The sequence below is a fragment of the Heloderma suspectum genome, chromosome 14 (assembly GCF_057233095.1).
Source record: "Heloderma suspectum isolate Gila_16-S chromosome 14, 16-S_ref, whole genome shotgun sequence".
Classification (NCBI taxonomy): Eukaryota; Metazoa; Chordata; class Lepidosauria; order Squamata; family Helodermatidae; genus Heloderma; species Heloderma suspectum.
In genome coordinates, this window is record NC_139471.1 from 5396386 (window position 1) to 5411389 (window position 15004).

Below are 15004 nucleotides of genomic sequence, written 5' to 3' on the forward strand. Positions count from 1 at the left end.
GTGGTCCCAGGCCGCCTCAAAGAGGCCATGGTGAGACCACTTCTGAAGAAACCCTCCCTGGACCCAGAAAATCTTAATAATTTCAGGCCAGTGGCAAATGTTCCTTTCGTGGGAAAGGCCCTTGAGCAGGTGCTGGCCAACCCGCTCCAGGCCCTCTTGGATGAGACTAATTATATGGATCCATTTCAGTCGGGGTTTGGCACAGAAACAGCCTTGGCCGCCCTGTATATGACCTACCGTCCCAGTTGTTCTGGTCACCAGGTGCTGGCAACAGACCATAAACCAAGTTCAACAGGGAGCTAGCCTCACTTTTCTTATACTCTTAGGATACCACCCCAAAGTGACAATAGTGCAAACAAGGCCTTCTACAAGCCCTGCCTTGCCAAATGACGACACTCAGTGCTTTTTGATTCATGCATCACATGGATTTCCATGGTACAAAGTGTCACCTTCCCTGCTCCCAGGCCAGCCTACCCCACCCCTGCCTAAAATACCCAGTCCATTTAATGTGGATAATTCTGTTTCAGCTTGAGCTACTATTTCAGCCCCCGCCCCCTCCATTTCAGTTCCACCCCATTCTGAGCAAAATCCTGGAAGATGCAGCAGGCCAAGGCCAAACCAATCACAGTCCCCTCTGCCCCGCCCCAAGGGCAGGCAACACTGGTGGGGAAGGAGATGCAAAGTGAGATTTGAACACAGAGGTGAGGCGTCAGGTGAAGACATACTTAGGGCACAATCCTATGCATGTTTAGACTGAAAAAAGTCCTACAGCTCCCATGGCTGGTGGGAGAATGCTGGGAGTTGTAGGACTTTTTTCTGTCTAAACATGCATAGGTTGTTCAGTCGTTCAGTCGTGTCCGACTCTTTGTGACCCCATGGACCATAGCACACCAGGCCGTCCAGTCCTGCGCTCTCTCCCGGAGCGTGCTCATAAACATGCATAGGAGCACACCTTTATTCTCCCAGGATTTTTAGTTCTTCCGTTTTAGAAACTGCATACTGCGTTTTCAGTCTTTACCCCGCTGCTGGCTTTTACTCTGTGCTTTCATTGGTTTTATTCTCTTTTTTAAAGATGTAAAGGTTTTATATCTGACGGGGCTGCATTCTTCTGGTGTTAACTTTTGCAAACCGCTCAGAGAGCTTTGGCTGTGGGGCAGCATAGAAACATAGTAAATAATGAAACAGAAATAAACTCAGGATTCGGCCGACATAAAGCCAGGGCAATTTTCCCCCAGCGGTAATACTTACAATCGATACGCCTGAACGGCTGTCGCTATTAAGACAGATGGCACTGATGAAGTGGCCGTGGGAGGGGGTGGCTTCTGGGTTGGTGGACCTGCAGCTGAAGCAGCCATCGGAAGAAGGGTTAGAGCCTTGTTGCAGGTTTAGCATTTGCTTGCAAACATCTGCCCAGACTAACTTTGCACATCCTTGCATTTAGGACCAAACCAGTTGCTCAGATTATTGGGGAGAGAGGAGGGGGAGGGAGAAAAGAAGGATTCCTGGACTCCCTACAATTTTAGCCAGATCACACACCCCTCCTGCAGCCTACCAAGAAGCAGCCAAGGGGGCTGGTAGAGAAGGTAAGGTGGACTGGATCCCCCTGCCGCCGCCGCCACTGCCACCCCCCTTTGCCCTTGTAGTTTGAGCTCTGGAACGAATGACAGGTTCAAAAACCTAACAGTGCACAAACAGTGGAACGATTTCAGGCTACAGGTGATGGGTATCCTGTCTGAAGTCTCCCCACCATGTTATCCAAGAGGCAACTCTGTTAGTCTACAATGGCAAGCCAACACACACACGTGCCTTATGGCAGCCTTCCTCAACCTCGTGCCCTCCAGATGTGCTGGAATACAACTCCCAGCCAGAATGAGGAAGGCTGCCTTACGGTACAGACTCACAAATTTAATGCAGCACAAATAGGTTTGTGAGTTTGCTGTGCTACAAGACTCCTGTACATGTCCCCTAGATCACCAATGGCAGAAAGTCGCTCTCCAGATGTTTTGGCCTTCAACTCCCAGCATTCCTGCCCCTTGGCCATGCTGGCAGGGGCTTCTGGGAGTTGACATCCAAAACATCTGGAGCTCTACCTTCTGCCCACCCTGGCCTACACTGAAGACTGGCAGGACACAGTGAAGGCTCCCAGCCTCAGTTCACCCGCTCCCCATGACTGGCTTGCTTGTTTTCTTCATTCGAGGTGCTTTTGACAATGGGGAGCATTCAAACATGTGATTCCCACCCCCTACCCCCGCAAATCTTCAATGGGGTATGTGTGTCATTTCCCTAGGAAAGGCATACAGTTTCTAAATAAAGTAAATGAACTTCTAGACACATTGTGCGGTCCTTTTTCACTCCAGGCTAGGTACCACTCCAGACAAGGTACACGGCAGAGCTGGTGAGGTGTAGCGGTTAGAGGGTTGGCCTGGGACTGGGGAGACCCGGGTTCTAATCCCCGCTCAGCCATGAAGCTCACTGGGTGACGTTGGGCCAGTCACCAACTCTCAGCCTAACCTACCTCATTTTACTGTGAGGATAAAATGGAGAGGAGTACCATATACACCATCTTGAGCTCCTTGGAAGGAAAGGCAGGATATGAATGCAATAAATTCTGGAATAACTGTCTCAACTGCTAGTGTTCTGTACATCTGCCTTCCCCAACTTGGGGCAGTCCAGATGTTTCAGACTTCAACTCCCATCAGCCCCAGTCATCATAGCTAATGCTCAGGAATGCTGAGAACTGCCGCCCAACACATCTGGAAGGCCCCAAGTCAGAGGAAGGCTGGTGTAGATCTTTCCAGTCATTGACAGCAGTGAAATTAACTTAACCGTGGCCAAATTTGGTTAGGTTTCTGCCCAGTATGTAAACATTATGCGGAGATGGAGGAAGATACTCTGCACCACTGTTGTTTTTTTTAAGAGATAAAGAACCTCAAAAATGAACATCCCTATAATGCATATTCAACCGAAAGAAATACTACTGTGGGTTTAAGGCCACAGCTGAGGAGTCAAACAGGCAGGGACAGAGTAGCTTTTGTGGACAGAACATGAAGAACTGGATAAGACATTCGAGGAGATGGTGGACAGAGCAGTAACCTGCCTCAGTGCTTTTTTTGCTCGTTGACGTCAAACCTTCTGGAGTAGGAGCCACTGCAGCTGATAACCCCAAATTCAGGGTCCTTACAAGAGCAGAAATGGTTACACACCTTGTCACTCCAGCAGAAAAAGACTGGCTCTGTTTAGAATTCTGCAACTCCAGGCCAGAACGACTGGTGAAAACAAACCTGTGAAGTGCTCCGGATTACAGGCTGAAATGGAAAATGCTCCATAAAGTGTTTCCCAATCATTCGAAAAAGAGGATTTTCCACACATGGCCTCAGGGCGAAGAAGAGGGAAGGGGGGGATCTATTCTCTCTTCCCCCAGCGTGCCATGCTCTGTTTTTGTATCACTAGTCCCAGCTAGACAAGACAGCATGGGCTGTTACTACAGCGCAGGGGCGTCGCAAGCAATTACTTACCAGTAGCAGGTGGACCCTTTTTGGGTTGTTTCGGTGCTGTATACTGGAAAAATTCATTTCCGGACCCTGTAACCGTCTGATCCAGTCCAAAGAGAGAGGCGAGCCTGGCTCTGCGTGGAGAGAAGAAGCATTTGCTCACCTCATGAAGGGGGGGGGGGAAGGACAACAAAGCATTTATGTGTAATGCGGCCTTCCCCAGACCGGTGCCTTCCAGACCTGTTTGACTACAACCCCCAGAATCCCCCAGCAAGCCATGGTGGCTAGGAGATTCTGGGAGCTGTAGTCCAGCACATCAGGAGGGCCCCAGGCAGGGAAAGCTGCCGGTGTGCAGCAAAGGTGCTCATGTTTCCTTTCAGCGTGATGATTTTGTTGCACTCTTTCCCAAAGATTATTGGGCCACGGATTCAAACACAGGAAACCCACTTCCCCAGGCTCAGCAACGGTGAGGAGCAGCGGTGGTTGTTCTTAGGCAGTATGTTACAGTGCTGGTCTTCCCTATTCAACCATGATAAGAACATCGGAAGAGCCCTGCTGGGTCAGACCCAGGGTCCGTCCAGTCCAGCATTCTGTTCACATGGCGGCCGACCAGCTGTCGACTGGGAACCCACAAGCAGGACACAACTGCAACAGCACCCTCCCGCCCATGTTCCTCAGCAACTGGTGTACATGGGCTCACTGCCTCTGGTACTGGAGGTGGCACATAGCCATCAGGACTAGTAGCCATTAGTAGCCTTCTCCTCCAGGAATTTATCTTTATTGTTTATTCGCTCAGTTGCTCCCGACTCTTCGTGACTTCATGGACCAGCCCACGCCAGAGCTTCCTGTCGGTCATCGCCACCCCCAGCTCCCCCAAAGTCGAGTCCGTCACCTCCAGAATATCATCCGTCCATCTTGCCCTTGGTCAGCCCCTCTTCCTTTTGCCTTCCACTTTCCCTAGCATCAGCATCTTCTCCAGGGTATCCCATCTTCTCATTTTGTGGCCAAAGTACTTCACTTTTGTCTTTAATATTATTCCCTCAAGTGAGCAGTCTGGCTTTATTTCCTGGAGTATGGACTGGTTTGATCTTCTTGCAGTCCAAGGCACTCTCAGAATTTTCCTCCAACACCACAGTTCAAAAGCATCTATCTTCCTTCGCTCAGACTTCCTTATGATCCAGCTCTCGCAGCCATAGGTTACTATGGGGAATACCACTGCTTTAACTATGCGGACCTTTGTTGTCAGTGTGATGTCTCTGCTCTTAACTATTTTATCAAGTTTTGTCATTGCTCTCCTCCCAAGAAGTAAATGTCCTCTGATTTCCTGGCTGCAGTCAGCGTCTGTAGTAATCTTTGCGCCTAGAAAGACAAAGTCTGTCACTGCCTCCACGTTTTCTCCCTCTGTTTGCCAGTTATCAATCAAGCTGGTTGCCATAATCTTGGTTTTTTTGAGGTTTAACTGCAACCCAGCTTTTGCACTTTCTTCTTTCACCTTCGTCATAAAGTTCCTCAGCTCATCCTTGCTTTCAGCCATCAAAGTGGTATCATCTGCATATCTGAGATTGTTAATGTTTCCTCCAGCGATTTTAACTCCAGCCTTGGATTCATCAAGCCCAGCATGTTGCATGATGTGTTCTGTGTACAGGTTGAATAGGTAGGGTGAGAGTATACAACCCTGCCGTACTCCTTTCCCAATTTTAAACCAGTCCATTGTTCCGTGGTCTGTTCTTACCATTGCTACTTGGTTGTTATAAAGATTCCTCAGGAAGAAGACAAGATGATTTGGTATTCCCATACCACCAAGAACTTGCCACAATTTGTTATGATCCACACAGTCAAAGGCTTTAGAATAGTCAATAAAAAGAAATAGATGTTTTTCTGAAACTCCCTGGCTTTCTCCATTATCCAGTGGATATTGGCAATTTGGTCTCTAGTTCCTCTGCCTTTTCTAAACCCAGCTTGTACATCTGGCAATTCTCATTCCATGAATTGCTGGAGTCTACCTTGCAAGATCTTGAGCATTACCTTCGTTTGTCGTTCAGTCATTAAGTCGTGTCCGACTCTTCGTGACACCATGGACTGTAGCACGCCAGGCCTTCCTGTCCTCCACTCTCTCCCGGAGTGTGCTCAAGTTCATATTCATTGCATCGGTGATGCTATCTACCCATCTCATCCTCTGCCGTCCCCTTCTCCTTTTGCCTTCAGTTGTTCCCAGCATCAGGGTCTTTTCCAGGGAGTTTTCTCTTCGCATTAGGTGGCCAGAATATTTGAGCTTCAGCTTCAGTATCTGTCCTTCCAATGAGCACTCAGGGTTGATTTCCTTTAGGATGGACTGATTTGACCTCCTTTTGACCTCCTTGCAGTCCAGGGGACTCGTAAGAGTCTTCCCCAGCACCACAGTTCGAACGCATCGATTCTTTGGCGCTCAGCCTTCCTTATAGTCCAGCTCTCACAGCCATACATTACTACTGGGAAAACCATAGTTTTGATTATACGAACCTTTGTTGGCCAGGTGATGTCTCTGCTTCTTACTATGCTGTCTAGGTTTGCCATAGCTTTCCTCCCAAGGAGCAAGCATCTTTTAATTTCATGGCTACAGTCACCGTCTGCGGTGATCTTGGAGCCCAAGAAAATAAAATCTGTCACTGCTTCCATTCTTCCCTTTCTATATGACAGAAAGTGATGGGGCCAGATGCCATGTTCTTAGTTTTTTTAATGTTGAGTTTCAAACCAGCTTTTGCACTCTCCACTTTCACCCTCAACAAGAGGCTCTTTAGATCCTCTTCGCTTTCTGCCATTAGGGTGGTACTGTCTGTGTATCTGAGGTTGTTGATAATTCTCCCTGCAATCTTAATTCCGACCTGTGATTCATCCAACCTGGCATTTCTCATGATGTACTCTGCATATCCCCTTCATGGATCACTGTCTTCTTGTGGCGAAGGGGCTTGCGTAACTCAGTGAAGCCATAAGCTATGCCGTGCAGGGCCACCCAAGACGGACAGGTCATGGCAGAGAGTTCTGACAAAATGTAGTCCACTGGAGAAGGAAATGGCAACCCACTCCAGTATTCTTGCCAAGAAAACCCCATGGAACGTATCAGAAGGCTAAAAGAGATGACGCCGGAAGATAAGCCCCTCAGGTCGGAAGGTGTCCAATATGCTACTGAGGAAGAGCAGAGGGTATTTCCAAGTAGTGCCAGAAAGAGTGAAGCGGCTGGGCCAAACCCGAAAGGACACTCAGCTGTGGATGTGTCTGGTGGTGAAAAGAAAATCCGATGCTGTAAAGAACAATATTGTTTAGGAACCTGGAATGTCAGATCAATGAATCAAGGTAAGCTGGAGGTGGTCAAACATGAGATGGCAAGATTGAACATTGACATCTTGGGAATCTGCGAACTAAAATGGACAGGCATGGGCGAATTTAATTCAGGTGACCATCATATCTACTATTGTGGGCAAGAATCCCTTAGAAGAAATGGAGTAGCACTCATAGTCAACAAAAGGGTGGAAAAAGCAGTACTGGGGTACAATCTTAAAAATGATAGAATGATCTCAGTACGAATCCAAGGCAAACCATTCAACATCACAGTAATTCAAGTCTATGCCCCAACCACTGAGGCCGAAGAAGCTGAGGTTGATCGGTTCTATGAAGACCTACAACACCTTCTAGAACTAACACCAAAAAAAGATGTCCTCTTCATCATAGGGGATTGGAATGCCAAAGTAGGAAGTCAAGAAATCACCGGGATAACAGGCACGCATGGCCTTCGTGTACAAAATGAAGCAGGACAAAAGCTAATAGAGTTTTGCCAAGAGAACACGCTGATCATAGCAAACACTCTTTTCCAACAGCACAAGAGGCGACTCTACACATGGACGTCACCAGATGGTCAGTATCGAAATCAGATTGATTATGTCCTTTGCAGCCAAAGATGGAGAAGCTCCATACAGTCAGTAAAAACAAGACCTGGAGCTGACTGTGGCTCAGATCATGAGCTGCTTCTTGCAAAATTTCGGCTTAAATTGAAGAACGTCGGGAAAACCACTAAACCGTTCAGGTATGACTTAAATCATATCCCTGATGAATATACAGGGGAGGTGAGGAATAGATTTCAGGGATTAGACCTGATAGACACAGTGCCTGAGGAACTATGGACGGAGGTCCGTAACATTGTTCAGGAGGCAGCAACGAAATCCATCCCAAAGAAAAAGAAATGCAAGAAAGCAAAGTGGCTGTCTGATGAGGCTTTACAAGTAGCTCACGAAAGAAGGGAAGCAAAAAGCAAGGGAGAAAGGGGAAGATATACCCAACTGAATGCAGAGTTCCAGAGAATAGCAAGGAGAGACAAGAAGGCCTTCTTAAATGAACAATGCAAAGAAATCGAGGAAAACAACAGAATGGGAAAGACTAGAGATCTCTTCAAGAAAATTGGAGATCTCAAGGGAACGTTTTGTGCAAAGACGGGCATGATAAAGGACAAAGAAGGCAGGGACCTAACAGAAGCAGATGAGATTAAGAAGAGGTGGCAAGAATACACAGAAGAACTATACAGGAAAGATCTGAATGTCCCTGATAGCCATGATAGTGCGGTCACTGAACTTGAGCCGGACATCCTAGACAGTGAAGTCAAGTGGGCCTTAGGAAGCATTACTAAAAACAAAGCTAACGGAGATGACAGTATTCCAGCTGAGCTATTTAAAATCCTAAAAGATGATGCTGTTAAAGTGCTGCATTCAATATGCCAACAAATCTGGAACACTCAACAGTGGCCACAAGACTGGAAAAGGTCAGTTTATATTCCAATTCCAAAGAAGGGCAATGCCAAAGAGTGTTCAAACTACCGCACAATTGCGCTCATTTCACATGCCAGCAAGGTGATGCTCAAAATCCTACAAGCTAGGCTTCAGCAGTATGTGAACCGAGAACTACCGGAAGTACAAGCTGGGTTTAGAAGAGGCAGAGGAACTAGAGATCAAATCGCCAAAATTCGCTGCATCACGGAGAAAGCAAGAGAATTCCAGAAAAACGTCTATTTCTGCTTCATTGACTACGCTAAAGCCTTTGATTGTGTGGATCACAACAAACTGTGGCAAATTCTTAAACTGATGGGAGTACCAGACCACCTTACCTGTCTCCTGAGAAACCTGTACGAGGGTCAAGAAGCAACAGTAAGAACCAGACATGGAACAACCGATTGGTTCAAAATTGGGAAAGGAGTACGACAAGGCTGCATATTGTCACCCTGCTTATTTAACTTATATGCAGAGTACATCATGAGAAATACCGGGTTGGATGAATCAGAGGTCGGAATTAAGATTGCTGGGAGAATTATCAACAACCTCCGATATGCAGACGATACCACCCTAATGGCAGAAAGCGAAGAGGATCTCAAGAGCCTCTTGTTGAGGATGAAAGAGGAGAGTGCAAAAGCTGGTTTGAAACTCAACATTAAAAAAACTAAGATCATGGCATCTGGCCCCATCACTTCCTGGCATATAGAAGGGGAAGAAATGGAAGCAGTGACAGATTTTACTTTCTTGGGCTCCAAGATCACCGCAGACGGTGACTGTAGCCATGAAATTAAAAGACGCTTGCTCCTGGGGAGGAAAGCTATGGCCAACCTAGACAGCATAGTAAGAAGCAGAGACATCACCTTGCCGACAAAGGTCCGTCTAATCAAAGCGATGGTTTTCCCAGTAGTAATGTATGGCTGTGAGAGCTGGACTATAAGGAAGGCTGAGCGCCGAAGAATTGATGCTTTCGAACTGTGGTGCTGGAGAAGACTCTTACGAGTCCCCTGGACTGCAAGGAGGTCAAATCAGTCCATCCTAAAGGAAATCAACCCTGAGTGCTCATTGGAAGGACAGATACTGAAGCTGAAGCTCCAATATTTTGGCCACCTAATGCGAAGAGAAAACTCCCTGGAAAAGACCCTGATGCTGGGAAAGAATGAAGGCAAAAGGAGAAGGGGACGGCAGAGGATGAGATGGCTAGATAGCATTACGGATGCAATGAATATGAACTTGAGCACGCTCCGGGAGAGAGCGCAAGACAAGAAGGCCTGGCGTGCTATGGTCCATGGGGTCACGAAGAGTCGGACACGACTGAACGACTGAACAACAACTCTGCATATAAGTTAAATAAGCAGGGCGACAATATTCAGCCTTGTCGTACTCTTTTCCCAATTTTGAACCATGTGAAGTAAGTGCCTAAAATTCTTTAGGGTTTCCCTTTTTTGATATGGGGATAAGTTGGTTTTTTCCAATCTGGTGGCCATTCTTGTGTTTTCCAAATTTGCTGGCATATGGCATGCATCACCTCGACAGTATCATCTTGCAAGATTTTAAACAGTTCAGCTGGGATACCGTCATCTCCTGCTGCCTTGTTATTAGCAATGCTTCTTAAGGCCCATTCAACCTCACTCTTCAGGATGTCTGGCTCTAACTCACTGACCACACCGTCAAATCTATCCCCGATATTATTATCCTTCCTATACAGATCTTCCGTATATTCCTGCCACCTTTTCTTGATCTCTTCTGCTTCTGTTAGGTCCTTGCCATCTTTGTTTTTGATCATACCCGTTTTTGCCTGGAAGTTACTAATGTTTCTAATTTTCTGGAAGAGGTCTCTTGTCCTTTCTATTCTGTTATCTTCTTCCACTTCCACGCATTGCTTGTTTAAAAATAATTCCTTATCTCTTCTGGCTAACCGCTGGAATTTTGCATTTAACTGGGCATATCTTCCCCTATCACTGTTGCCTTTTGCTTTCCTTGTTTCTTGGGCTGCTTCCAGTGTCTCAGCAGACAGCCATCTTGCCTTCTTGGTTTTCTTTTTTCTTTGGGACATTTTTTGTTGCCTCCTCCTGAACAATGTTGCGAACTTCTGTCCATAGTTCTTCCGGGACCCTATCTACTAAATCTAGTCCCTTAAATCTATTCTTCACCTCCATTGCATATTCATTAGGAATATTAGTGAGCTCATATCTAACTGATCTGTGGGTCTTCCCTGTTCTCTTTAGTCTGATTCTAAATTGTGCAATAAGAAGTTCCTGATCTGAACTACAATCAGCTCCAGGTCTTGTTTTTACCGACTGCATAGATGTCCGCCACCTTTGGCTACAAAGGATGTAGTCAATCTGATTTCGGTGTCGACCATCTGGTGAAGTCCATGTATAAAGTCGTCTCTTAGGTTGTTGGAAGGGAGTGTTTGTTATGCACAGTGAGCTGTCTTGGCAAAATTCTATCAGCCTATGTCCCACTTCATTTTGTTCTCCCAGACTATGCTTGCCTGTAATTCCAGGTGTCGTTTGACTACCCACCTTAGCATTCCAGTCTCCTGTAATGAAAATAACATCTCTTTTTGGCATATAATCCAGTAGGTACTGCAGATCCTCATAGAACTGATCTACTTCTGCTTCTTCAGCATCTGTAGTTGGGGCGTGTATTTGGATCACTGTGATGTTAAATGGCTTGCCCTGAATTCGAATTGAGATCATTCTATCGTTTTTTTGATTGTATCCAAGCACTGCTTTAGCCACTTTATTATTAATTATGAAGGCTACTCCATTTCTTCTGTGGTCCTCTTGTCCACAGTAGTAGATCTGGTGGTCATCTGATGTGAAGTGGCCCATTCCAGTTCACTGACACCCAAAATGTCTATATTTAATCTTGACATCTCCCCAATAACCACATTCAATTTGCCCTGGCTCATAGATCTTACATTCCAGGTTCCTACGGTGTGTTGATCTTTAGAACATCGGATTCGTCGTTCACCACCAGCACCATCAGCTGCTAGCCATCCTTTCGGCTTTGAGCTAGCTGCGTCATCACATCTGGGGCTAGTTGAACTTATCCTCTGTTCCTCCCCAGTAGCATTTTGACCATCTTCCGACCTGGGAGTCCCATCTTCTGATGGTATACCGACATATCTCTGGTGGAATTTATCTAACCCCCTTTTAAAGCCATCCAAATTGGCATGTTGTGGTAGCGAATTGTATAGCTTAACTCTTCACTATGTGAAGAAACCCTTCCATCGGTCCTGAATCTCCCACCCATCAGCTTCATGGGATGATCCCACTGGGTTCTAGTATAATGAGAGAGGCAGAAAAATGTCTCCCTATCCACTTTCTCCACACCATGCATAATTGTGTACATTTCTATCATGTCTCCCTTTACGATGCTTGTTACAAGTTATTTGGACCAGTCTCTCTCTCTAGATAAGTAAGACTCTAATGGAGGGGACAGGAACTTAAAGTAAGTTTCCTCAGTTGAGGAAGGGTCTGGGTTGGCAAAATACAGCTTATGAAAGGGGTGCAGAATCTCTTTCAGTCCAAGGGCCAAATTCCATTTCAGAGAAGCTCTTGGGGGCCACATTCAGGCCGTGGGCAGGGCCAAAAACAAAAGGGGCAGGGCCAAAAACACCAGTATTTTTTAGCTTAGAGCTCTTGCTATTGGTAACTAAGCCTTCAGAGAGGCATTTCGACTTTTTAGATTGGGGGGAAAAACTGGTCAAAGGATAGGAAAGTACCAAATGACTGGCGGTCAGGGGGAAAGGGGATGGGCCAGAAGAAGAGGGAGTGGCCCTCTGGGGAATCCCAGAGGACTGGATTGGGACCATTGGAGGACCAGACTGGGATCCCAGGCCTCAGGTTTTGCACCTCTGACTTATACATTATCCACATGGTCACACACAGATTACAAGATTCTTCATTCAACTGTTTCAAACCCATCGTCCAAGTCCCAGTTTAAATATTTTCTTTTTTCAAAGCTCTTTCTGGAAGCTGAAAGTAAAGACCATTTCTGAATTACAGTGCTCAGCAGAAAACAAGTCCCAGTATTTGCAAAGCTAGATACCCTGCCCCGTCAGGTCAGCTTGCCCCATGCAACGACATTCCAATGCCGGAAGAGAGCAAGGAGAAACAGTTTCAAACAAGCATTTTCCCCTTGTGCATTCAGAAGCTCATCAACTTCAATTCATTCTGGGATTAGAAACTCAACACACACACACACACACACACTCACACACCTACTTTCACATGCTTGAGAGCTAGAAATCTGAATATTAAAAAATTAAAACCAGTACTCTTCAATGGTGCAATTTCAAGATGCACATACTAAACTCTGCACTAAACAACCACCCCAAATATCCTAGGACTCAAGCACAATTTTAAAATCTAGGTTAAGATCACCTGAAGACAGAAACACTCCCACCCTCGCCCCACAGCAAAGAATTGCCGCAGAAGAGACAAACCCATGGCCCGCCTGCCAAAGATATTCCGTCCGCCAGGGGTCTGACATTGCCGCTCGAGTCCCCCCAGCTCATTCTCCAGCTACTCCTATCCATTCAACACGCATTCCCAGTTTTTCAAGTGTAATCACATCTCCCCACACCCTTTTCTCCTCTGGGAGCATCAGGGGGAAACCCAGGTACGATTTGCAAAGGCAACTCTATGTTTGCACAATAGTGACCCTCTGGAATTGCTTTATGACTTGGAGGGGGGGGGAGCTCTCCCGTATAATCCCCAAGTAGCTCTTTTTGAGATTTCTGCAGGAGTGAAACTGCTAACAGTTGAACATATAGGTTTGAGGGGGGAACCGTGAAGTGTGGAGGAGAAGGGAAGGGATTACTATCTAAGCATTTCATTTTTTTCCTTGTGGAACTCCAGGTCAAGGGGAAGAGAGACATTTCGCCATGACATGGTCTGGCTTAAGGTGCAGGCTCATGGGTTGCTCCGTCACACGGCCCTCACGTGCCTAGTTGGCTTCGCAGGGGAGGGCGACAGAAGAAAAAAAGAGGAAGTCACATAGAATCAGTGCTGGCAGAGGTCCCAAAGTAGTCCCAAGACAGAAAATCTTGGAACCAGAAAACATCTCTCACAGGCCTCATTCCGTTGGCATCTCTGCTCAAAGGACTGGGATTGTTTAGCGTGGAGAAGAGTGAGGGGAGACATGATAGAGGCGTGCAAAATTATGCACGGTCTGGGGGCAGGGGATAGGGAGACATTTTTCTCCCTCTCTCATAATACTAGAAACCAAAGGGGTCATCCCATGAAACTGTTTAGTGGGAGATTCAGGACAGATAAAGGAATTATTGCTTCACATAGCACATTGTCAAACTATGGAATTCTCTACCACAAGACGTAGTGACAGCCACCAATTTGGAAGGCTTTAAGAGGGGGGTAGATAAAGTCATGGAAGAGAAAGCTATCAATGGCTACTAGTCCTGATGGCAATATTCTACCCCCAGTATCAGAGGCAGTGTGCCTATGTACACCAGTTGTGGGGAACATGGGTGAGAGGATGCTATTGCACTCCTGTCCTGCTTGTGAGTTTCCTGTGGGTAGCTGGGCTGCCACTGTATGAACAGAATGCTGGACTAGATGGACCCTTGGTCTGATCCAGCATGGCTCTTCTTATATTCTTATGACCTTTGGAGCCAAGGCTGGGCAAAACATTCGCTTAAGACAAACCTGCACTCCCACAAGCCAAATGTGGCCTTTGGGGGTTCCCCAGAGGACCACGCTCCCTTCCCCTGGCCCCAGTCATTAACCCCCAATCTCTGATCATTTGGCAAATTCCTGGTTTTTGTACTGTTCTCCCTATTCTAAAAGGTTGAAATGCTTTGTTGAAATGCTCCTAAGCCTTCGTTACTGGCAGTAAGACCTCATGTTCTCCAGCAACTGGCATGCTGCCTCTGATACCAGAAAAATCCTGAGGTTACTAAACTGTAGCACAGTGCTGCAATTGTGGAATTCACCTAGTCCTCACATCAGCATTTCCTCAGAGTGTTTTCCTTCTGGAGCCCTTATCATCCTGCTGTTTTCCAATAATCCTTTCCAGACTACTAGCAGCAACAACTATTTTCACAAGACACAGGTGGGGGGGGGGGGGCTTTCCTCATTTTCCATAGTGCCAATGATGATGCAGTGCTCTTTTGCTGGACCAAGGCTGGCGGTAAAAAAATTGTGATCAGCAATCACAGCAACACTGCTCTAATCAATAAATGCCCCTCCAACCTCTCACCCCCGACCAAGCTCCACTGTTGCACAATCTGACCTCCCAACTCACTTATCTCACAGTGTCCTTGCCACTCTCAGAGGCCAAACAATCGACTTCCCAAGCACCACCCTTAAAGACTTTTGAGGCAACACAGCCGGTTAACACCCAGAAGACTCCCTCAGACACCACCACGGCCACTTATCTTACCCCTCCAACAAACACTCGAGAAGAACTAGGCAGGCCCATGGATTTCTAACATATGCCAGGAGGAGATTTAGCTGTGGCAGCAAAAGAGAGAGAGAGAGAGAGAGCAGGGTTTCAAAAACCATGGGACAAGCCCTTCTTCGAGGCGGCATAGAATGGGGGTGGGCAGAAGGTAGAGTGGGAGCTACTGGGAGCCCTTTGGGTGATTTGCAGTACATAAGAACACAAGAAGACCACTGCTGGATCAGACCAAGAGTCCATCTAGTCCAGGATTCTGTTCACACTGTGGCCAACCAGTTGCCTGTGGGAAAC

General features: G+C 46.7%; 1 protein-coding gene across 2 annotated transcripts in view; it reads right to left on the reverse strand.

Annotated features, from left to right (window-relative positions):
- Positions 1 to 15004, reverse strand: part of FKBP15 (FKBP prolyl isomerase family member 15) — a 53373-nt gene that overhangs the window by 34504 nt on the left and 3865 nt on the right. For both annotated transcript variants that reach the window (XM_084820976.1, XM_084820977.1), the window contains exons 2-3: positions 3516 to 3625; positions 1249 to 1342 (exon numbers count right to left, since the gene is read on the reverse strand). In XM_084820976.1, coding sequence (XP_084677102.1) covers positions 1249 to 1342; positions 3516 to 3625 — 204 coding nt within the window. The remainder of the gene's footprint in view (positions 1 to 1248; positions 1343 to 3515; positions 3626 to 15004) is intronic.